Source organism: Colobus angolensis, unplaced genomic scaffold (assembly GCF_000951035.1).
Source record: "Colobus angolensis palliatus isolate OR3802 unplaced genomic scaffold, Cang.pa_1.0 Scaffold552, whole genome shotgun sequence".
In the NCBI taxonomy this organism is placed as follows: Eukaryota; Metazoa; Chordata; class Mammalia; order Primates; family Cercopithecidae; genus Colobus; species Colobus angolensis.
In genome coordinates this window covers 137,645-161,687 of record NW_012119066.1, presented here as the reverse complement: position 1 = coordinate 161,687, position 24,043 = coordinate 137,645, and the positions used below count along the sequence as shown (strand labels likewise).

The 24,043-nt window shown below is 40.2% G+C and overlaps 1 protein-coding gene across 4 annotated transcripts in view; it reads right to left on the bottom strand.

Moving 5' to 3' along the window:
* Positions 1-24,043, bottom strand: part of SEPT10 (septin 10) — a 74,120-nt gene that overhangs the window by 4,016 nt on the left and 46,061 nt on the right. For all 4 annotated transcript variants that reach the window (XM_011961457.1, XM_011961458.1, XM_011961459.1 and 1 more), the window contains 4 exons: positions 20,695-20,856; positions 18,300-18,396; positions 16,906-17,074; positions 5,966-6,098 (listed from right to left, as the gene is read on the bottom strand). In XM_011961457.1, the coding sequence (XP_011816847.1) occupies positions 5,966-6,098; positions 16,906-17,074; positions 18,300-18,396; positions 20,695-20,856 (561 nt within the window). The remainder of the gene's footprint in view (positions 1-5,965; positions 6,099-16,905; positions 17,075-18,299; positions 18,397-20,694; positions 20,857-24,043) is intronic.

Here is a 24,043-nt window from a genome sequence, read left to right as displayed (position 1 = left end):
ACTCAGAGAAAGTTTTACATATAAAAATACTCATCATAGTAGAATTTACACTATCCAATAAAGATAAAGTCAAAGAATACATTAATGCTAAACACATCTGATGAAGCTGTAGGAGAGCAGAATGTGCAGGACTGTTGAGCTGAGAGCAACTAAGCAGCAGCAGATACAGGAAAGCTCTCTGACCTCCCTTTAGGTGCCTAAAGGCAGGATATAGATGTACAAAGACAAAAGGTATCCAGCCCCCTTCCCCAACCAGGGAGAACAAAGGTTAACCACCAAAGACAACTTCAGACCCTTTTGGGCCTGGAGACTGGAACCAGACAGCCCTACATTAACTAGCTTTGCTGACTAGCCTTCCTCTGCCAGCTACGTGCCTTCCACCAAGTTGCTGCCCCTAGAGACTCCAAGTCCTTTTCCTTTGTCTTGTCATTTTTGTAAAAATTAACTGTTCTTTGTTGAAGTTGCTATAGAAGGTAGAATGCAGTCACCTCTTTGAGAACTACTCATTGACTGTATCACCCAGGTATATGTGAAATACACATGTTAATAAACTTGTTTGTTTTTCTTTTGTTAATCTGAGAATAAGGGGTCATTCCAATGAAGAACCTATAGGGGTTATACTTCCCCTATACAACTGTTAAATGAGTTTCACAAAAGTTTATAACATTACAAGAGATTTCTCTTAAGTGAAAAAAGCAGAAAAAATTATTTAAAGAATAAAATTCAGTAGTTTTTCATCTCCTTGGGGCTGAAAATCACTTGATAAACCATATAAAGGGAGCAATGTCACCTTGGATGTCAACTTAGGGGCAGGTCTGTCTTTTACTTTATATTTTTCCACAATTTAAGGAATGCCCTATATGGATCATAGAAGGCATATTTCTCAAAGCTATGAAGGGCATAAAACTCTGGAAACTTACAAATAAAAAGGAAGCTTTAAAACAACTGGGATACACCAAAAGAAAAATTCTATCTAACGTTTTTACCATGATGGCTGGCATTGAGTAAGCATTCAATAGATATTACCCATTGTTAGTAACAAAAAATAGGAAACTTAGCTTGCTCCAACTGCCACCCTGGGTAGTTCTTTGTGTGCCTTGTGCTCTGTTATAGGTGCAAAAGAGAAACCCTTAGCACACATGTGCTGGGCTAGCTGTGGGAGCAACGTCTCCCTGAGGATTACTTAGGAGCTATGTCTTTTTTATTTTTATACCCCTAGCACAGCACACAATGCTGCTCATAAAAGAATTCTAAAAGATGTAGAAGAACTAGTAATGAGAAGAAATACAGATGAAAGTTATGTGAAGTTCTGCATGCAAGTTCAAAGAGACAAGGTCCAAGGAAGAATGTAGGTGGTCCTGGTTTAACTGTGGCTTACTTCAAAAACAAATCTAGGGTCTTAAGCCAGCTCCATACGAATCAGCTGTGTGCTGTGCCCTCTAACAACACAAACACAGTGTCTAGAATCTACATTTTAAAAGATAACCTTATTTTTGGTCCTCTGATCTGGTTAGGTAAATCTAACATTAACGTTTTAGTTCCGGGTAGAAACCTAGCATTCATGCAAACAAAGCAGGACTTGGTGTCTAGAAAAAGATGACATAGCTGGACGTGGTGGCTCATGGAGGTTTACAGGCATGAGCCACTGCACCTGGCTATGTCATTAAGACACCAAGGTGTCTAGAAAGGGGGAGACCTTTGGGAGGTCAAGGCGGGTGGACTGCCTGAGCTCAAGAGTTCAAGACCAGCCTGGGCAACACGGTGAAACCCCGTTTCTACTAATACAAAAAATTAACCAGGTGTGGCGGTGTGCACCTGTACTCCCAGCTACTTGGGAGGCTGAGATAGGAGAATTGCTTGAACCCGGGAGGCTGAGGTTGCAGTGAGCCAAGATAGCGCCATTATACTCCAGCCTGGGCGACAGAGTGAGGCTCCACCTCAAAAAAAAAAAAAAAAAAAGATGACATACAACATTTGAGGAAATATTTCACTGAAAATCAGAGACTGAGGGAAGAAACCAGAGAGCTAAACTCTGGTCTAATAAAAGTGTTATGTTCCCAATACGGAACAGGTTGTCCTGTGAGCCAGTGAGCACCTGACAGGAGAAGTATTCCAAGGGAAACAAGGTTAAAACAGATAATCGAATAAGGCCCTTCTAACCTAAGATGCTTTTATTCCAGAGGATGTCTTTTCAGAGAAGCATCAGTTCTTTAGTATTTGTTTATTTAAATGGTTCCTGCTTTTAAAAAAGTTACATGCTAGGTACATGTGTGTGTTTAAAGGGCACGCTACCCAGATGTCATTCAAATCGGTGGCACAAACAGAGTGACAGTTTTCTGCACACGTGTGCACCGGTGATGTGGGAGAGGAGCAGGAGTGGGGTAAAGTCTGGAAAGGAAGCAGCAAGGGCAGGTTTCTATCATGTGACTAGATATAGCTCTCTGGTTACTCAAATGGAGGTTGCGTACCTCATATGCATATTAAAATATCTTGAAAGGTCACAGAGCCCTTCATACATCATTCATGAGGTTGACTAAAAATTTCCAGGAAAACTATAAAGAGGGAAACATTAAACAAGATGGTGGGGAGGTGTGAATGTGACTATTATTCACATTGTGTGGTATTTCCAGCTCTGGCTATCAAGAACTATTCCATATACATGAAGCATGCATTCATGGTTCCATTATTCACTAAGACAGGCAGTTAATTCAAATACGTTTTCAAATTCTCAAAAAATTAAAAACAAGGGATCTTTTGTGCTATCAATAGTCACCAATTCTCTTTAGAAGATTAAGTTATCAATATGGTACGACAGTCTCCCCTTTTCCATGGGGGATATGTTCCAAGACTCCAGGAGGATGCCTGAAACCACAGGTAGTACCATACCCTATGTTTTTTCCTCTATATAGACACCTATGGTAAAGTTAAGGCACAGTGTAAGAGACTAACAATAACAATTAATAATAAAATAGAACAATTATAACAATATATGTAATAAAAGTTATGTGAATGTGGTCTCTTTCTCTCTCTCTCTCAAAATATCTTATAGTAGTATTTTCAGACAGTGGTTGACCACGGGTAACTGAAACCTCATAAAGCCAAACTGAGGATAAAGGGGGACTACTGTACAATCCTGTATCTTTTGTAAACACTACTTTTAAGGATACTACACATTCTGTCACTCAAAGATCGTTTTAAAAGTATCTTTTTTCTTTGGGAGGCTGAGGTGGGCGGATCATGTGAGGTCAGGAGTTCGAGACCAGCCTGACCAACATGGAGAAACCCCGTCTCTACTAAAAATACAAAATTAGCCGGGCATGGCGGCGCATGCCTATAATCCCAGCTACTCGGGAGGCTGAGGCAGGAGAATCGCCTGAACACAAGAGGCAGAGGTTGCGGTGAGCCAAGATTGCGCCACTGCACTCTAGCCTGGGCAACAAGAGCGAGACTCCGTCTCAAACGACTTTTTTCTCAGCTGCACAGAGGGCAGCTGAGAACCCTGGTCAAGGGAATTTTTAAGTGAACACGAAGACTAGGCTCTAAGGCTCTAACTTCTAGGCAGGCAGGGCAGAAGGGACCACACAGAATTTAGATGGAAGTCATGTGCTAGCTCAGCAGAGAGAAATATTTTCCCTAGTATTTATTTCTAATTTCTAAAAATGAGGCCAGGCATACCCTGTATTATAAGGCTCCTGTTCTCCTCATGTTCATGGTTGTAACGTAGCTGCATTTTTAAATTGCAAATTACCGAGCATACTTTTTGGAAATATGAGGGGCATAAATGTTAAATGAAAAAATTATCCCAAGATATAGACTGACATATCAAATTGGGTAGTAATAATAACTTAATGATGGTCATGTAATCTGAGGGATAAATATAAACTGTAGTTTTTCTTAAAGTGGGAAGGGTATATGAGAAATCCGTGTGTCACACGCAACATGCCTCATGAGTTCTTCTAGAATGTTGTCAATAAAGGAATAGGGAAGACAGACCGTCAACGATATTTGGAGACATCATTTGTTCTGTGCATCTCCCCACTCTACTCATCTAATGTTCACATACTATTATGTAAGCATACATCATTTTACTAACCTACCTATAAAAATCTAGATTTATACAAAAGATAAGGGATATTTGTTTCACAACAATATTGGCAAGGACATATTTAAATAACAGTCCTTTATTATAGAATTAAATAATGTTTTGAGTGGTATCTTTTTTATTAGTGAATTGGTAAAACTAAGAGTCATGCTATATAAGAAACTCTTGAATAAAAGAAACTAAACAAACATAATACCCAAGTACAATATGTAAGCAGTGATTGCATCCTGGTTCAAAAACAAAAACAGAAAAATCACCAAATAAAAAGGAACGATTTTGAAAGCCAATCTTGGGACAACTGGGGAAATCTGAATAAGGACTGAAGATTGGGTGAGATTATGGTATTCCTGTTTTCTTAGGTAAGGGGAAGGACATAGGTATCCTATACTTTCACTTTTCTGGTGTTTGAACTTTTCCCAAATAAAACATCAAAATTCGAATTATAAATAAATTAGTAAACTATTACTTTTACAAAACCATTTCCTGCACAGTTCACTTACACAGCAAGTACTATAAGTGTATCTGAAATAATGAACTAGCACAACTGGATTACAGATTAACTCTTCAAGAAATCACGTATTTCCAAGAAAATAGCTTTACTCAAAACCTAAACTGCTGCTTGAGAACCAGAAGCAAACAAAACTACGGAAGTTCAGTGGTGATTTTTTTGGTGCCAGGACTACCCCAAGGTCATCTAGACCAGGGGTCCCCAATCCCCAGGCCGCGGACCAGTACTGGTCCATGGCCTGTTAGGAACTGCTGCACAGTATGGGGTGAGTGGCGGGCAAACAAGCAGTATTGCCTGAACTCTGCCTCGTGTTAGATCAGTGGTGGCATCAGATTCCCACAGGAGAGCAAACCCTACTGCAAACTGTGCACGTGAGGGATGTAGGTTGTGCGCTCCTTATGAGAATCTAACGCCTGAGGATGTGAGGTGGAACAGTTTCGTTCCGAAACCATCTCCCCTGGTCCGTGAAAAAACTGTCTTCAGGAAACTGATCCCTGGTGCCAGAAAGATTGGGGACCACTGATCTAGACCACCTAACTACACCCTGAGAGACTGAGAGACTGGGTTCAAATGGGAAGTAAAGCTACTTCACAGCCTTCACAAATCCCCATTTCAGGGCAAACAACCACCCCAGTAACAATCAAAAAAGGCTTTATTAAGCCATAGTAAAAATGTTTATGGCTCATGGTTAAGACACTTCTCAGTAACCTAGTCCATTACAAGCCCTTGATAAACTATTTCAAATGGAAGAATATTTGCTCAAAAGGCCAAAATTCTCTTTGGTCTCAGTTAAAGGAGTGAGATGACAAAGGGAAGGTCATCGTTTGGAAAGCATCACAGTAAGACGCATATACTGTGTTGCCACTGTGGCTGTGAGGCCCACCACCTTCAGGAGTTGGCCTGTGGCAAATGTGGCTTGCCCTGCCAGGCACAAGAAAACATCCAGTGGTGTTTCTTCTTTTAGCCTTGGCACTAACAAAGACAAACCACCACTGAGACTGGTTGAATGAGGCACCTAAAAATTGTATACTGTGGATTCAAGGCATGATGGATTTCAAGAAAGAAAAATGTCTGCACCCAAGAGGGTAGCTGCTGCAGCTTCCAGTTCATTATAAGAATTTCAACGATTAGTCACTCCATAAATGCACTACTTTTAAAAAAAAGAAGGCCAGAGTTTTCATTTAATTTCAGGCTATGATTTTAAGTCAATATTCAAATACTATGTGTTGGAAAAGCTACTCTTTAAAGAACAAGTAGCCTACAAAAGCATCTCAAGCGAATTCTTGGAATAAATCCTCCAAATTAATAGGACATCTAAAAAATAAATGCAAATCACATCAAACCAGCATACTTGCCTCTCTCTCAGCTTCTTTCAATATGGCTTCTTTCTCCTTTACTCGCTGCACAAACATCTGCTTCATTTCTTCTTCCTTCCTCTGACGTTCACCATGGAACTCATGTCTTTTGGCTTCATAGGTCTCTTGAAGACTAAAAAGTTATTTGTATTACTCTCCTGTTAAAAAGTGATATAGGCCAGGTATGGTGGATAACGCCTGTAATCCCAACACTCTGGGAGGCCAAGGCAGGTGGGTCACCTAATGTCAGGAGTTCAAGACCAGCCTGGCCAACATGGTGAAACCCTGTCTCTACAAAAATGCAAAAATTAGCTGGGCATGATGGCAGGTGCCTGTAATCCCAGCTACTTGGGAGGCTGAGGTGAGAGAATTGCTTGAACCCAGGAGGCAGAGACTGCAGTGAGCCGAGATCACGCCATTGTACTCCAGCCTAGGTGACAAAGCAAGCAAGACTCTGTCTCAAAAAAAAATTGGCCGGGCCTGGTGACTCATACCTGTAATCCCAACACTTTGGGAGGCTGAGGCAGGAGGATCACCTGAGGTACAGAGTTCAAGACCAGCCTGGCCAACATGGTGAAACCCTGTCTCTATTAAAAATACAAAAAATTAGTCAGGCATGGTGGTGTGCTCCTGTAGTCCCAGCTACATGGGAGGCTGAGGCAGGAGAATTGTTTGAGCCCAGGAGGTGGAGGTTGTAGTGAGCCAAGACCATACCACTGCATTCCAGCCTGGGCGACAGAGCAAGACTCTGTCTCAAAAAAAAAAAAGTGATATAATAAACTTTAAAAAATACAAGTGCTCACCTAATGCCATTAACAGGTTCTTGAAAACTGTAACTTTTAAGGGAAGCGACGTATAATTAAACCGATTTTTACCGTAGGGTAATTGATATAAACAAGAATTAAGTTCCTATGGCATATTTCTGGTCACAAAAACACTACCAAACTTGTAAGTAAAGACTCAAAACCTTCCTAATATTAAACATAGAAATAAATGTTAGCTATATACACATTTAAGAAAAATTAAAAACAAGTAGGACAATTAATTACCCAATTTTTGGTGCATCAGTGAGTGATGGCAGTCATCGTGGTGGAGGCGAAATCAGGGAATAAATGTTTGCAAAGGGAAAACTGTAAAAATCATCTCCTACCACAATGTAATTCAAAAACAAATAACAACAAATACGGCAAGCTCACTGAGTTCTTTCACACCACATTGCTTACTGTCCTACATTTGTGTACTGTATACTTAATAAATTTTTATGTTACAATAATATGTATTAATTCATTCATTCTCCAACCTGCTTACTCCAGTTCAGGGTCATGGATGGCTGGAGCCTATCCTGGAAGCTAAGTGGGAATCAGCCCTGGACAACACGCCATTCCATTGCAGGGCACACTCACACCACCCACACCCAACTCAGACTGGGACAATTTAGACATGCCCATGAACTTAATGCTGACAGCTTTGGGATGAAGAATCCAGAGAAAACCTGTAGATACAGGGAAAATGTGCCAACTCTACACAGACAGTGGCCATCACTAGGAATCAATTTTTTTCTTATCAATGTTATAACAAAATGACATTGAACAAAACATTGTTATTCAAGAACCTGCCATACATCTCATGTTCAGCCTCATATATGTAACAGGTACCAATATCTTTTTACACATGGTAACCCAAAACATGAAATTTCCTATAGCATGAAATATGAAGTCACCCGTGTTAGTGCTGATATGGAGTACAAGAGTCCTGAAGTCTCTGCTTAAGCAACTCCTTTACAAGAAATACCCTCGTTTCAGCCTAAACACGTCCCTCTTTCAATCTCTGTTCACTGGAATCACTGTGTGTGGAAACTTGGAAATCCTGAATCATCTTTCACTCTTCCCTTACCCTATCTCCCTATCTTATCACCAAGGTCCATTAGTTCAGCTTCTGAAGCTAAGCCTCTTAATATAACCTTCTTTCCATTTCTACAGATTATCTGATTACAGCCAAACCTGATCTTTGTGATTTTCTGCCTTCACTACTGCAACAATCTCCTAATTCATCTCTGAGCTTCTAGTTCCTCTTTCACTTTGTTCTTGTCACTCTCTAGATTTTCCACCAAAAGCACAGATCTCATTATCTTTTCTTACCACATTAAAGTTATGCTGTCTATAGAATAAGGTCCCACCTCCTTTAAATTGCACTCAAGAAACTTTATATCTGGCCTAACTTTACCTTTCCAGATTGATTTCTCACCAAACAATTCTGATACCCTCAGGTTTCAGTCACACCAATGAACAGCCACACCAGTTCACTGTTCCTAGAATGTACCTGGCATTTCAGGCTTCAATTTGTGGCCACTGTCCACTTTCTACCCCCATGCTGCCCTGCTAATCTTCTGCCCCTCAAGGGCAAATTCACATACAACTTCCTCTGTAAAGTCTTCCCCACTCTCCCCTGTTGCAGGCTGAAAGAATGAGGGTCATGATCAACTCAGTATACCACTGGAGGCTTTATAAGTAAAGAGCAAACTGTTCTCATAAATGCAGAATGTTACAAACTGACAAACTGCGTCTGCTGTCCAGGAGGAATGCTGAGGGCAGTCACAACACAGGCACAAGTGTTTCTTGTGACCATCTACAGGGCACATCTGAAGCCTGTTAGCAATAATATGAACCTGTGATCAATTAGGCAGCTGACCAATCATTACCTCTTCCTCCTTGTTCTTTCTACCCAATAAATATGAAGGGCTGAAGAAGCTTGGGGTGGCTGCCTTTGCCCACTAGAAGCAGGGTGCTCTCTTCTTCCCCTGGCCCCTTCCTTTAAAACAGTTTAAGTTTTCATTTCTGCGTTTGTCCTCCTTCGTTCAGTCCTGTAGTGACTGCCACACTCCCCAGTTAGAATTAACTGTTCCTTCCAAGCACTGCCATGGCATTTATATCCTGCCTGCCTCTCCTTTCTCATAGGTCAAAAATCTTGAGAACAGAAAATGAATCCTTATTCATCTCTGTGACTGACTATCTAGCAGAACTCTCTAGACATTTCAGTTTCTTTGTAAATGTTCAGTCCATGACAAATTTCTCGGAGAGGGGAGGCAGACTGAACCAGCACAACCAGCAAAGAAAGGACTATCCTGGAACTCTACTGGTAGCTGCCCTTTCCTATGTGTAGCATTTTGGAGGTATAATTAACCTTCCTATATGTCAGAAATGCTGAGCCCTTCCATTTGGGCTTGCTATCAGAATATCCCAAAGGTTTGACAGAGAACACAAATTCACTTTCCAGCTGCATTAGTGAGAAATTTCTATTGCTTATAAAAATAAATCAATTTCAAAATATGATGAATTAAGAAATCTTATTAATCTTAAATTTTATAACTGGAGACATCAAGCTTTTAAGTATAGAATTCTGTAAGTTCAAAGAAACACAGAGGAAGAAATACTACACAGCAGCTACCATGGCTGAGAGGTGAGTGTGAGGCATGCACAGGAGGGGTTCCAAGAAGAAACAGATCCTAAACACTTGCAGAAACATGTTCTTTAAAAGAAGAGATTACAAATGTGCAAAATACCCTAGACATCACATGTCTCACACCCCAAGGAGGCATTTTACTTAGTACCAGGCTTTTTGCTTGTTTTGATCTTTTTTTTAAAGAAGCCCCTATATTTATCAGCTACTTTCATCATCTTTAGAAACTTCACTACATTTCACTAGTCCAACATGACTGATAGTCTTTAAAGACAAGCTTGATGTAAAAATATCTTGAATTCATAACAAACATAAGTTTTTTTTAAAACAGTGCTTCATTAATCTATACAAGCACTTGAGTTGTTCACAAGGAAAATACACCTACCCGGTGAAGAGAAGAGACCTAACATTTGCTGAGTGTCTGCTACTGGCAGGACACTCTTCTGGACTCCTTTATGTTGACTATTTAATTCCCACAGCAACCCTGAAGAACAAGCCCTGACATTCTAAATAAGAAAACTAAAGCACAGAGAGTAATCTGCCCAAAGAAACACAGCTGAAAAGTAAAAAGCTGGGATTTGAACCAGATTAGACTTGTTCCAAGGTTCATATTCCCAACTACCACAAATCGGATTGCCCCAATGCGATGTCTCAGCAGAAGAAAGTGATGGACTGCTTCCACATATTTTGCATCTTATTGTGCTGCTTTCCAACTTCTGACAATGTAAATTTACAAGGCCAATTTCAAGTAAAGAAACTTGTAATATTTTTCAAAAGGTGGTAAAGAAAGTCAGATCTAGAAGACAATGGTCTATAAAGTTAGTATTCTAAAACGAATGCAATCATTGTTTCTTATAGATTTATTAAATAAAAATAAAAATAAAAACATTTTCTTGCTATACTATTCCCTTTTCTAGCATAAAAGTAGCTTGCCATCATAATTTTTTTTTTTTTTTTTGAGATGGGCTCTCACTCTGTCATCCAGGCTGGAGCGCAGTGGTGCAATTATAGCTCACTGTAGCCTCTACCTCCTGGGCTCAAGCAATCATCCTGCCTCTATTACGCAAGTAGCTGGGACTGTATAAGCATGCCACCACAGCTGGTTAATTTCTGTATTCTTTGTAGAGATGGAGTTTTGTCATGTTGCCTAGGCTGGTCTCAAACTCCAAAGCTTAAGTGATGCACCTGTCTGGCCTCCCAAAGTGTTGGGATTACAGGCGTAAACCACTGCATCTGGCCTGTCATGAATATTTAATGCCAACATACTACTATTGTTGCAAATCTCACTGATTTAAAGTTGAAAACCAAAGAGAAAGAAATAAAAAATCTCAGATGCTCATGTCATCAAGAAAAGTCCTTTCCTTCAATTGGGACATGTTTGTGTTTCAAGTACAGTTCCAATAAGCCTAGTGAACTTTTTCCAAGTCTACTATGGACTACCTGAAGAACTATTTAGTTCTTGAGAGTTCCAAAGACATTAAGTTTTACTAAAATTACGTCAAACACTTTAAGCAACTCTAAACTACTACGCATAAATCTTCCTTTCAAAGCTATAGGTCCCACAGTACTTCAATGACAGTGATTTTGTGCTAAAAAGTTAAAGGTGATTAACTATGTGAAAGAGATTAGTTAGGGTAATCTTTATTAAACTTGGGGATTTAAAAAGTTTTATAAAGGCATGTTTCCAATGGTTGAAATAATTAATATAAAATGTTAAGATCAGTTCATTAAACTATAAGACTATAATGCTACTTACGTGGGGCTCGTGACAAGCCTACAATTGGTGCTGGCAGATTAGGATACCCACTATGACTCAGCATACCCACTCAATAAAACGTAAGTGGAAAAACAAACGGAAGTTCTGGCAACAAAGAGGGCCAGGAAGTACAGTGACATAAAGGTCACCCAATAGGTTCGCATCACTTGTCTTTACTGCTAGAAAGATGTAATACTGGGGGACAGATTTTACATGCCAATCAAATTACAACTACTACCAAATTAAATGGGAAAAGACTCCCCAGAAAACAGACATAAATTCTCTCTCTCTTTTCTTTTTTTTTTTTTTTTCAGATACGGTCTCACTCTGCTGCTCAGGCTGGAGTGCAGTGGTGTGATCTCAGCTCACTGCAGCCTCCACCTCCCAGGTTCAAGCAATTCTCCTGCCTCAGCATCCCACATAGCTGGGATTACAGGTGTCTGCCACCACGCCCAGCTAATTTTTGTATTTTTACTACAGACAGGGTTTCACCATGTTGGCCAGGCTGGTCTTGAACTCGTGACCTCAGGTGATCCACCTGCCTCGGCCTCCCAAAGTACTGAGATTACAGGTATAAGCTACCGCGCCTGGCCAGATATAACTTCTTGAAACTATAAAAAACAAAAGTTTCCTAATACATCAGACTATAATGAGCTACAAAAGCCTTATCAAATCATTTAATCACATATGACAAAGCACCAGAAGAGACATTTTGCCTCAACTTTACCCAAGTGATCCAGAAATACCGTAGAAAGGTCTACTCTCTCAGAAGACAATACTGAGCCACTGCTCCCACTAGCTCTGTAGCCTGACCTAAACTTACTGAGTTTCTTCCAGCCGCTGCTCCCACCCAGTCCATAGGCTGACCTAAGCTGAAGAACCTCCCTTTCTAATTTCCCCTTCTTTGTGTGATCAGTGAGCAGATGCTTCCCAACCTGAAGAAATGCTCAGTAAATGGATGTGATGGGCAATCTATGATTCCTGACTGCCTATCATTGAGCCCTTTCCTCTTGGTACCATTATCCTCATTACCTTTTCGGGGGTTACCTGTCCCCCATGGGATGCAGTCTTGTGGGACAATTAATCAGGTTCATACTCACTCCTAAACAAGAGATGGGAACATGACCTACATTGGGCCTACTGGACTTTCTTTCCCTGGATATGAATTGTGAGCAGTAAACAAACAAGGCTGGCAATGGTTTCAGTTCATCTATTCCACTCCCAGAGCTAGAAAGAAAATGGTTTCTTCCTGTTGTACGCCTTCCCTTCAAATCTGCAAGTCCAGACCTATGCAGCCTTCCAACCACTGCCTTTTCTTCTTTTTTTGTTTTTTTGAGAGGGAATCTCGCTGTCACCCAGGGAGGAGTGCAGTGGCATGATCTCGGCTCACTGCAAGTTCCACCTCCTGGGTTCATGCCATTCTCCTGCCTCAGCCTCCCAAGTAGCTGGGACTACATGTGCCCGCCACCATGCCGGCTAATTTTCCGTATTTTTAGTAGAGATGGGGTTTCACCGTGTTAGCCAGGATGGTCTCGATCTCCTGACCTCGTGATCTGCCTGCCTCAGCCTCCCAAAGTGCTCGGATTACAGGCGTGAGCCACTGCACCCAGCCCCAACCACTGCCTTTTTGAACTGAACACAAAGTGGTCTTCATTATTCTCCGAGAATTGTCAAGGAAGCACCTCTGTACTTGTGCAGCATAAACTTGGCCCTCAACTTTGACACAGCAGCACACTCTCTCTTTCTTGATCCCCTCTGTCAAGTTTCAAGACGTGACACTGCTGGTTTTCCTCCTCCTCCCTTCTCATGCTCTCCTATCTGCTCCTCCAGCTGACAAATACTAAAGTGACTCAAAGCTGTTTCCGAGTCAACTTTCTTTCTAGATGTACTTCTCTCTACAGGCAGTCTTATCCCTGGTCACACTTAGAATTAATCACTTAAATGCCCATGACTCTTAAGCATATTTCTTTGGCCCAGCCCTTCTTTGACCTCCAGAAAGATACCCCAAAGTGTTTACTTGTAATTGTCACTTTGCTGTTTCAGAGGAAACTCAAAGTCAACAGGTCCCAAACTGTGACCTCCACTGTGCCTACCACTGCTGCCTCACACACACAAAAAAGCTAGTCCTCCTTCAGCCATACCTATCTAGATGAATGCAGTAACTATCCACCTAACCATGAAACCACAAATTCAGGAGACTAGGAGTCTCCTTCTAGCCTCCTGCTTTCTCAGTTTATTAATATCCAAACAACCACTAAGTTCTTCCAATTTTACCTTCTAGTCATCTCTCAAATATGTCCAGCTCTTTATTGTCATTGATCTCACTTTAGTCAAAGAAATGCTCTCCTAACTGGCCTCTCCTAAGCATCTCTGCATACCCCTTCAATACCTCCTTCACATTAGAGCAAAGAATAATTTTTAAAATGCAAATATTATTCCTAAAATAAAGTTGCCTTCCCCTTAGGACAAAGATCAAAATCCTCCCCAGGGCCTCCATAGCTGCTGCCTGCCTGTTCTCTCCTCTCATCTCATGCGCGCCCAGACCTGCCTCATCTGTCCTGCTGTACTGCGGTGCACTGATCTTCTTCCAGAGTCTTACAGGTGCCATACTCTCTCCATCTTCAGCCCTTTGTATATGTCTTGCTCTGTTTTCCCCAAGTTATTACAGCTCAAAATAGTCACTGCCTCAAGAAAGTGTTCCCGAATTTCCCAGTTTAAATTTGGAACCCCCCCCACCCATACCACCCATTTTACACTGTCTACCTCTCCTTTAGTGCTTATATCACAGCTACAATGTACTGTGCAATTAGGTATTTAATTTTTGAACTCCCCTACGAGAACGTAAACTCCATGAGAAATAATAGTAATCTCTAGCATTTAGCAGAACCTTTCAAAAAAGACTTAAGATTTTACCCAGTATTATTCACTGTTAACTCCCAAATTACTATGGCAGCCCTAACTTCTCCCTCGCTCTAGATTCATGTTTGTAATAACCTACTCAAACTCTTCAATTTGAATATTTAACAAGCAGCTCAAATGTAACATTTCTAAAACCTCTGAATTACCAACTACACCCCTAAACTCTCCGATTTCCATCCTGCTCTGGTCAATAAAGATCACCACCAGTCACCCCACTTTCTAGGTCAAAACGGTGACTGAGTTATCCTTGATTCCTCTCTTTCCTTCAAATCCCATATCCAAAAATAATTTATCAGTGGGTCCTCCTCTCTTTCCTTCAAATCCCATATCCAAACTTAATTTATCAGTGGGTCCCACAGACTTTAACTTTAAATTACATATCCTCAGCCAGGTGTGGTGGCTCACGTCCATAATCCCATCACTTCAGGAACCCGAGGCAGGCAGATCACTTGAGGCCAGGAATTCAAGACCAGCCTGGCCAACATGGTGAAACCCTGTCTCTACTATAAACACAAAAATTAGCCGGGGGTGGTGGTGCATGCCTGTAGTCCCAGCTACTCAGGAGGCTGAAGCATGAGAATCACTTGAACCTGGGAGGCGGAGGTTGCAGTGAGCCGAGATCACGCCACTGAACTCCAGCCTGGGCAACACAGTGAGACTCCATCTCAAAAAAGAAAAAATAATAAAATTAAATTTTAAAAAAATTACATGTCCTAAGCATACTTCTCACCCCTCTGTCACTACCACTTTCTTTCATGCCTCCATCTTCTCATGGCAACCTCCTAACTTGGTCTCCCCACTTTTGCCTCCCTCCCCCCAACTCTCTTCTTCACATAGGGGTCCTCCTCCCAGCCCACAATACAGACTCTACACAGACAGGGTCTCTTGTTTGATCCCACAGTGCACATATACCCAATGACTAGCATTTGGCTGAGCAGACAGCAGACAAACTAATTATTTGCTGAATGACTAAGAATTCTGACTGCAGATTTCTAGGCTTCATCCCTGGAAATTCTGACTCTGAATTTCTTAATCATCCACAGGTGACTGATGATGACTCCACCAGACACCCAGGCCCATCTCCTCAGGGAGGACTTCAAAGCTGTCCCTGCATGCTCTTACTCAGGACCCCTTTCACCTCAGTGCACAGAGGCCTCTGAAGTGACCCCGACACTTGGAAGAAATGAGAAGAGAGCCTCCTCTGAGAAACACTAGGGAAGCTAACTCAAGATGATTAATCTTTAGTGAAGACAGTATCATAAGAAAACTGTCAGTTTACCAGAATGACTGGCCCACAACCAGAAGCATCCTATGCCTGAATTTGGTGAGGGTGGGTTAAGTACATACAATGTTTTTTTTTTTTTTTCTTTGAGATGGAGTCTCGCTCTGTCACCCAGGTTGGAGTGCAGTGGCACAATCTCAGTTCACTGTAAACTCTGCCTCCCAGGTTCAAGAGATTCTCCCACCTCAGCCTCCTGAGTAGCTGGTTTTACAGGAGTATGCCACCACACCCAGCTAATTTGTGTAATTTTAGTAAAGACAGGGTTTCACCATGTTGGCCAGGCTGGTCTCGAACTCCTGACCTCAAGTGGTCTGCCCGCCTTGGCCTCCCAAAGTGTGGGATTACAGGCATGAATCACCACGCCCAGCCGTAAGTATACACAAGTCTTAATTCACTATGCTACCAGAAGTGAAAACATTAATTAACTCCATAGACTGAAGAAATTTAAAATTTTAACTTCATCTAAGATTAAGTCTTCCAAAAGCTTATATGCAACAGCAGCACTGATTTGATGCACTCCTCCTCCTTTCTTTTGTGTTTACTCTGGTGCAGGTGCTAAGAATCAGGGAAATAACAAATGCAAACAATGCAATGGAAAAGGAATCCTCAGTCTCATAAGAGACTTTAAAATAGCATTTGTCCCAAGGATCTCATGCTTTCCTCCATGCAAACACTGTTCTGGAATGCTACATCAAATCGATCTGATTCAGTACACTAAGGATTCGAGTTTCATAAAGTCTGGGATACAGCACCATATGAAATTACCAAGGAAGTTTCTACAACTTTTAATGCTTTATATTACTGAGCAAGGAGGTGTTCAGATTCTAAAATTCTTATAACTATGCTGTAATATGGCAAGAAACAATCTACTCTCTGACTCCCTACAAGCACTCTCATTCTTCCTCTATAATACGTTTTGCTAAGCTTCACTCATTCCAAAACTTTTACAGAAGGAAAAACCAACAGAAAATATTTTAGTTTATTTTAAATGATTCCTGAGGACTGGTATGGAGGCTCACATTTGTAATCCCAAAGCTTTGGGAGGCTGAGGTAGGAGGATCACTTGAGGCCAGGAGTTTGAGACCAGCCTGGGCAGCATAGTAAGACCCTGTCTCTACAAAAAATAAACAAATAAAAATAAGAAAATGATTTGTGTTCCAACTTACCTTTATGAAAACAGTTAAATACATCATCTGTCTCAGATAAATACAAAAATAAATCAAATAATGAGGGTATTTTCCTTCAATTACTCATGTCAGCATGAACTGAAACAGGGGGCCTCTGTCATACATTCTTCATTGTATTTAACTCTTTCTGAGTCAGACAAGGACTTAAAAAGCAAGACTCTTCAAAAGCAAGAAGGAGTCAAGTGATTCAAGAAGCACAATAATTAGTCATTACCAAATGATTCTATATCGTGGTTTTGGGAGATTCTAAACAACACATGCCCCATCACCCTGGATATATAAAAATATGCAATCCTTTCTAACTTCCTCTTTGGTTGGCTTCCCAAGAACCCAACCCTACCTGACCGGCTTGTTTTCTGGGCCCACATCTGTAAAGCCCATTTCCTCCAGTTTGCAGCGCCTATACAGCTCATAGTGCCTGGTATGGGTCTGCTCTCGCAGGTCCTCCATGTTTGTACAAATGAGCATTTCCCGCAGCTTTACAAAGTCACAGTGGTTTTCATTTTCCACTAGCCAAAAAAAAAAAAAAGAAAAGAGCAACACTGGATTTTAATTCCTGGCACACAATTAAGTGTTTGCTGAATGAACGAATAAATGAAAACATGTGAAATAACAAATAGCAAAATGATCAGTTTGTTTAATTGCTACGATTATTTTATACAGGCAACCAAGGAAGAAACTCTTGCAGTATAAACACTGTATCATAGGCAATGTGAATTAACAGACCAGGAGATTTACTTTAAATTTAGTAGCCAATGGACCACCAGGAAATAGCAAAAGAGACAGAACTTATTGTTAACCAACTGTTCTAGTTATTTCACACTAATATTTTGTTAGCAGTTTACAAATTATCCTGAAGACGTTTCACATAATGTTTAAAAAGAGTATGTAATATTAGTTCACTAAAACTTCAAAGTAGTAAATTCTACAAACTCAAGAATACTATCTATCCATGCTATAATTATCAAATTCTTTTTATACAACACATTTATGATCCTGTGTTAGACACTATTCAAAATTAGTGAACACACTTACATGATCCTTCTTCTATGTTTACGGTGACTAGAGGACTACAAATAAATATATGTTATTGTGATCAACACTCTTTAGTATAATTACTTTTATATTTTTTATAAAATTAAAAATGTTACATTTTTTCAATATTTTTCATTAATTACAAAATTTATCAATTAAGAAAAAAAATCAGCATTTGGAAATCTATACTAGTAAAGGTGATCTATTCACCATTAATTAGCACTATAAGTAAATGAACCATACAGTACTACTTACTTACTCATTATAATGTCAGATAAATAATCTAAATGTCAAGTGAATTTAACTTTTTAAGTTGGCTGACTGGTTTATTCTGGAAATAGCTGGCAATACTTTTATCAGTAAAAATAAATAAATTATAAGATGGTTGACCGTCCTCATAGTTAAGTGGTAATTAGTGATGTTTTATGTCTCAACATTAGTTTCTACATTCACATTTTGGTCAGAGTGCCCCACTGTTGTTTCCCACCTACTAACAGGGTACCGCGGGGAGGTAACGTTTGTGTGGCATAATGAGAAGGGGGAGGCTCTACATGGCCTCCAGACTTTGGCTAAAATAGTACACAGCCAACTCCTCTGACAACCAATCACATCCAAACTAAGCATCACCCCAAAGAAGGCATGAAAGGCAGCTTTGAGATTACTAGATACATATTTCTATTCATCCTTTGTCTCATTTACCTTGTACAACACCCCAAGGGTACTGGCGAGCTTTGACCCCCTTGTTTCCAACTTTCACCACATCCATACTTCCCACAACAGCAAACGGCAACAGTCCCTGAAAAAGAATAACAAACACATCTCATACCAGTGTGATAACTGACTAGATAAAAGACATTTTATGTAAGAGAGAAGAGAATAATTTATTAAATAACAAACCTATTAAAATCAAATGGTCAGCTATGCCTCAGATTTTAAAACCTGCCAGTGAATATGTGCTAACTGTTCTACAAGAGTCATTTTGGCCGGGCGTGGTGGCTCACGCCTGCAATCCCAGCACTTTGGGAAGCCAAGGTGGGTGGATCATGAGGTCAGGAGATCAAGACCACAGTGAAACCCCATCTCTACTAAAAATACAAAAAATTAGCCGGGCGCGGTGGCGGGCGCCTGTAGTCCCAGCTACTTGGGAGGCTGAGGCAGGAGAACGGTGTGAACCCAGGAGGCGGAGCTTGCAGTGATCCGAGATCGCACCACTGCACTCCAGCCTGGGCGACAGAGCTAGACTCCGTCCCCCACCCCCCACCAAAAAAAAAAAAAAGAGTCATCTTTGGGCCCCATAAAGAAAAGTATTTACATGCAAGGCATTATGCTATTGGGAATACACACAAACAAAAAAATCTTATTTATTTTTATTTTTATTTTTTTGAGACAGTCTTGCTCTGTCGCCCAAGCTGAAGTGCAGTGAGTAACATGATCTCAGCTCACTGCAGCCTCCGCCTCCTGGGTTTCAGTGATTCTCCTGCCTCAGCCTCCTGAGTGGCTGGGATTACAGTTGCCCACCACAACACCCAGCTAATTTTTGCATTTTTAGTAGAGACGGGGTTTCACCATGTTGGCCAGGCTTGTCTCAAACTCCTGACCTCAGATGATCCGCCTGTATTGGGATTATAGGTGTGAGCCATCTATAATCCCAAAATGCTGAGATTATAGGTGTCAGCCACTACACCTGGCCGAAAAACAATTTTCCCCTAAAAGACAAAGATAATGTTGAGGAAATTACACATACACACACCCACAGTATACATATTGTATATGTGACTATACAATAGTGTATTCCTATTGTGTGTGTACAGTGTGTGTGTATAGATATGATACTAATATAAAGTAGTATACAAAGTCCCAAATTAATGTCAATATAGTAAATGTCCTAGAAATTGAGAGGAGTGAGAGATCACTGGGAGCAGGAAGATACAAGCTAAGCCAGATCAAGAAGAACAAGATTTAGATGGATGAGCAAAGTGGGAAGAAATGGCTTAGACAAGGAAAAGATTCTGAACAAAATGCAATAGCTAGGTTCAAAGGCAGGAGTAGACTGGTCTGTCTGAAGTTGAGGATTAATACAGGGGAAAAGTCTAATGTAAAAAGTATTAATTACTATGTTTAATATTTTTAAATTGACATATTTGGTTTCTTAATGGTGGCTTTCTGAATATTCTACGTGAGCACAAGAAATAAAATTAGATGTAAAGACAATTTAACATACAGGAATTAAGATCACCTCATTTACATTAGTCAGTTTTTTTATAGACTTAAGGTTTAGGTACAATAATATAAAAGTGGTATGAAAAATCAGAAAAGGAAAATAGAAGAAATGGAATGAACAATTATTCAAAGTCATTGGTAGGCGCTTAACAAAGGTGACATCATTTATCCCTCACAACCACCCTTAAGATGGGCAGTATTAACCTAACTTGGTAGATATGTTAAGTCTCAGGGAGGTTAATAACTCCAATGAACATATGGCCAAGCCTGTCGGATTTCAAAATCCATGATCCTACAAAACATAACCAGGTGTTTTAAAAATGTGTTAGCTTCAAGAAAGTAAAATAAAGAATCTAGTAACCTTCCATTGTATTAAATTAAAAGTTACATGAATGTAACTTGGCACTATAAGAGAGGAGGAGCGTAAATACTAGCTTTAAGAGGCCTCCTTAAAGATTTTAAGATTCTACAGCATGCAAAGAGAGGCTGTAAAGTCTTCTCATGTTTATAAAGACAGGGTAGGAAGGTGTCATCTTTCTAAGGCAATTACATATGGTTCCACAAAAGGTATATCCCAGTCTCACAAATGCATCACTTTATTTTGGTGAAAGCAGGGTGAAAGAAAGAAAAATATGCTTAAAAATAAATTCTCCTTACACTTTTTCCAACTTAAAAAATAAAATTTAAAACAATTTCTCATACTGAACTTTTTGAAAATTCACCTTGTTTGAAGTCTTTTTGGAAGACACAAGTGAAAGTATATTAGTAGCAATATTACTAATATACTATATTAGTTACAGTATATTACTAATATACTATATTACAGTTTTATTTTCACATGGAAAACAGAATTAACATTCAGTCAGGAGCTCACATTCATCGCAGCATTGTCCTCAGCGATAGTGTCATCATCTGTTGGGAACTGGTATATCTGGACGCCATTGCTGACCAATTCACTCATAAGCTTGATCTTAAACTCCTGTAATTCAGTTTTAGAAACCGTATCTGCTTTGGCAATCACAGGTATAATGTTTACCTATTAAGAATAAAGAAAAACAAAATCTTATTAAGGATTTTTTTTTAATCCTGTAGCTGTTTTTTCACTCAAAACCGTTCATTCTTTTCCCTAAACCTAGATTGGAGGGCTGGCAAACTATGGTCCATCTCGCTGTTGATTTTTATACATAAAGATTTACAGGAACACTGCCATGCCCATTTGCTTGTGTACTGTCTACAGTTGCATTCACACTACAACAGCAGAGATGAGTTACTGCTGCCAGAAACCATAGGGCCTATGAAGCCCGGTGTATTCACAGCCTGGCCCTCTGCAGAAAAGGCATGCCAACCCAGACTTAGATGGCCACTCCCCTGTATATATACACCCCTTACACGCTCATTCCTACAGATGCTGGCCACACAATCTTTTTTTTTTTGAGATGGAGTCTCGCTCTAATCCAGGCTGGTGTGCAGTGGTGCAATCTCAACTCACTGCAACCACTGCGTTCCGGGTTTAAGTGATTCTCTTCCCTCAACCTCCCAAGTAGCAGGGATTCCAGGCACCTCAATCAATGCTTTCAGAAAGCAGAACTCTGGTAAGATTAATCTTTCATTTGAATTTAGGTTTAGAAATCTCACATTTTCTTTTAAAATCTTGCAATTTCATCATATACTTAAAAAGTAAAATGTGATAAAAGGTAAACTGAATTGGCTCCTTAATTCACTAAGAATTTCTATTTTTTAATAATCTAAGCACTAAGTAACCAGGGTGACTGATCCCTCAGCAAAACTAAAAGACAGGTGAAGCTTCTCTTTCTGCCTCTTGTTTCAGGACTGACTCCATGCCTACCTGTGCCCCATTGTCACAGACTTAACTTAGACAGCAGAGGAAGGAAACCGTACATACTAATACCAATTAAAAGTGTTCATGATGCAAAGGAATAACTTCCTCAATATTATTTAAAGTCCTATCACTGACAGAGGGGAAGAGATTTGGGATTGTGAAGACTGAATAACTTGTAAATTTAGTTCTATAAGATTAATATCCCCACAAAAGACTGACAGCTCCACAAATTTGTGACTGGTGGTTCTTAAGTTTTTTAGTTTGTTTTTCATCAAAAACCTCAGGCTAATCAGTCATATAGATCAAGAGAGTAAAACCACAATGTAATTTTCAGATTAAAAGTAAAAAATTGGCCGGGCATGGTGGTTCACGTCTGTAATTCCAGCACTTTGGGAGGCTGAGGCAGGTGGATCACCTGAGGTCGGGAGTTCAAGACCAGCCTGATCAACATGGACAAACCCTATCTCTACTAAAAACACAAAAAACTTAGGTGGGCATGGTGGTGCATGCCTGTAATCCCAGCTACTCGGTAGGCTGCGGCAGGAGAATCACTTGAACCCAGGAGGCAGAGGCTGCAGTGACCCGAGATCACGTCATTGCATTCCACACTTCAGCCTGGGCAACAAGAGCGAAGAAAATGTGGCACATATACACCATGGAATACCATGCAGCCATAAAAAAGGATGAGTTCATGTCCTTTAGTAGGGACACAGATGCAGCTGGAAACCATCATTCTCAGCAAGCTATCACAAGAACGGAAAACCAAACACCGCATGTTCTCACTCATAGGTGGGAATTGATCAATGAGAACACTTGGACACAGGAAGGGGAACATCACACACTGGGGCCTGTTGTGGGGTGGGGGAGCGGGCAGGGATAGCATTAGGAGATACACCTAATGCAAATGACGAGTTAATGGGTGCAGCACACCAACATGCCACATGTATACATATGTAACAAACCTGCACGTTGTGCACATGTACCCTAGAACTTAAAGTATAATAAAAAATAAAAAGAGGAAAAAATTATAATTCCTATTCTATTCTTAATTTTTTTCTCTTCTCAAATTTCACATTGATGCCAAGTATATATCTGAATGTATCAGTCTTCCATATGCTCCAAAGGAGAGAAATGTTTTCTATCTACCTATGAAATTAATGGCAGAAAACTTTCTAGCAATCCTAAGTAAACAACTCTCCTGTTAAATTAGTCAAAGTACATAAACATTTTGATGCCAGGTCCTTAGTTTCAATATTATATACTTAGGTATTCAACAAATTATGCCAAGTTAATAACTTAGAATTGCTTGCACAATAAACTGCAGTAGACTGAATACTAAACATCAATGTTTACATGACTATTAGAGGGAGGGAAAGTAACAGATATTGCCCAAAGAGGGTCACTTGCCACCAATGGCATAAGAGAAGATAACTTTCCATGTCAAGCAGTTGAGTGTTCTGATTTTGAAGAACAGAAGACAACTATCCGGAGGCAGCCTGGGGAGTGGAGAGATGAGGTCAGCAAGCACACCTCTCATCTTTATGTAGTGCCCTTGTGTAAGTTAGAATTTCCCTACACTCGCCAGCTGACCCTACAAAAAATCTGTGTATTGCTATTTCAAATGGGCCAAATCAAGTAATTTAAGCATATCCTGGTTTTTCCTTTAAACTTATAACAAAGCTTAGGTGTTAACTTCCTGTCTAGTTTGTACAATAGAAAGATAAAGGCAGGATGTTGATAAGGGAGTCCCAATTTTAGAACTCGTCTCTCATCAACTGCATAAGGCAGAAATGAGTAGTGACAATCTTTAAATGAGTGCATGATACCCGTGACCTTTACTGTCACCATGAAAGATTTCATTTTGGTTTGAATGAAATAAGGTATTGGTCAAAAGGTAGTACTGTAACGCTCATCAATGTCTTTACAGCTGCTCCCCTCATCATCTGTGGGTTCTGCATCCACAGATTCAACCAAGGATCAAAAATATTAGGGGAAAAAATTTTTTTAATGACAATACAATAAAAATAATACAAATTTAAAAACACAGTATAACAACTATTCACATAGCATTTACATTGTATTAGATTTGTTTTTTTCAAGATGGAGTCTAGCTGTCACCCAGGCTGGAGTGCTGTCACGTGATCTCGGCTCACTGCAACCTCTGCCTCTCAGGTTCAAATGATTCTCCTGCCTCAGCCTACCCAGTAGCTGGGATTACAGGTGCCTGCTATCACGCCCAGCTAACTTTTAGTATTTTTATTTATTTATTTATTTATTTTTGAGACGGAGTCTCACTCTGTCGCCCAGGCTGGAGTGCAGTGGGCGATCCCGGCTCACTGCAAGCTCCGCCTCCCGGGTTTACGCCATTCTCCTGCCTCAGCCT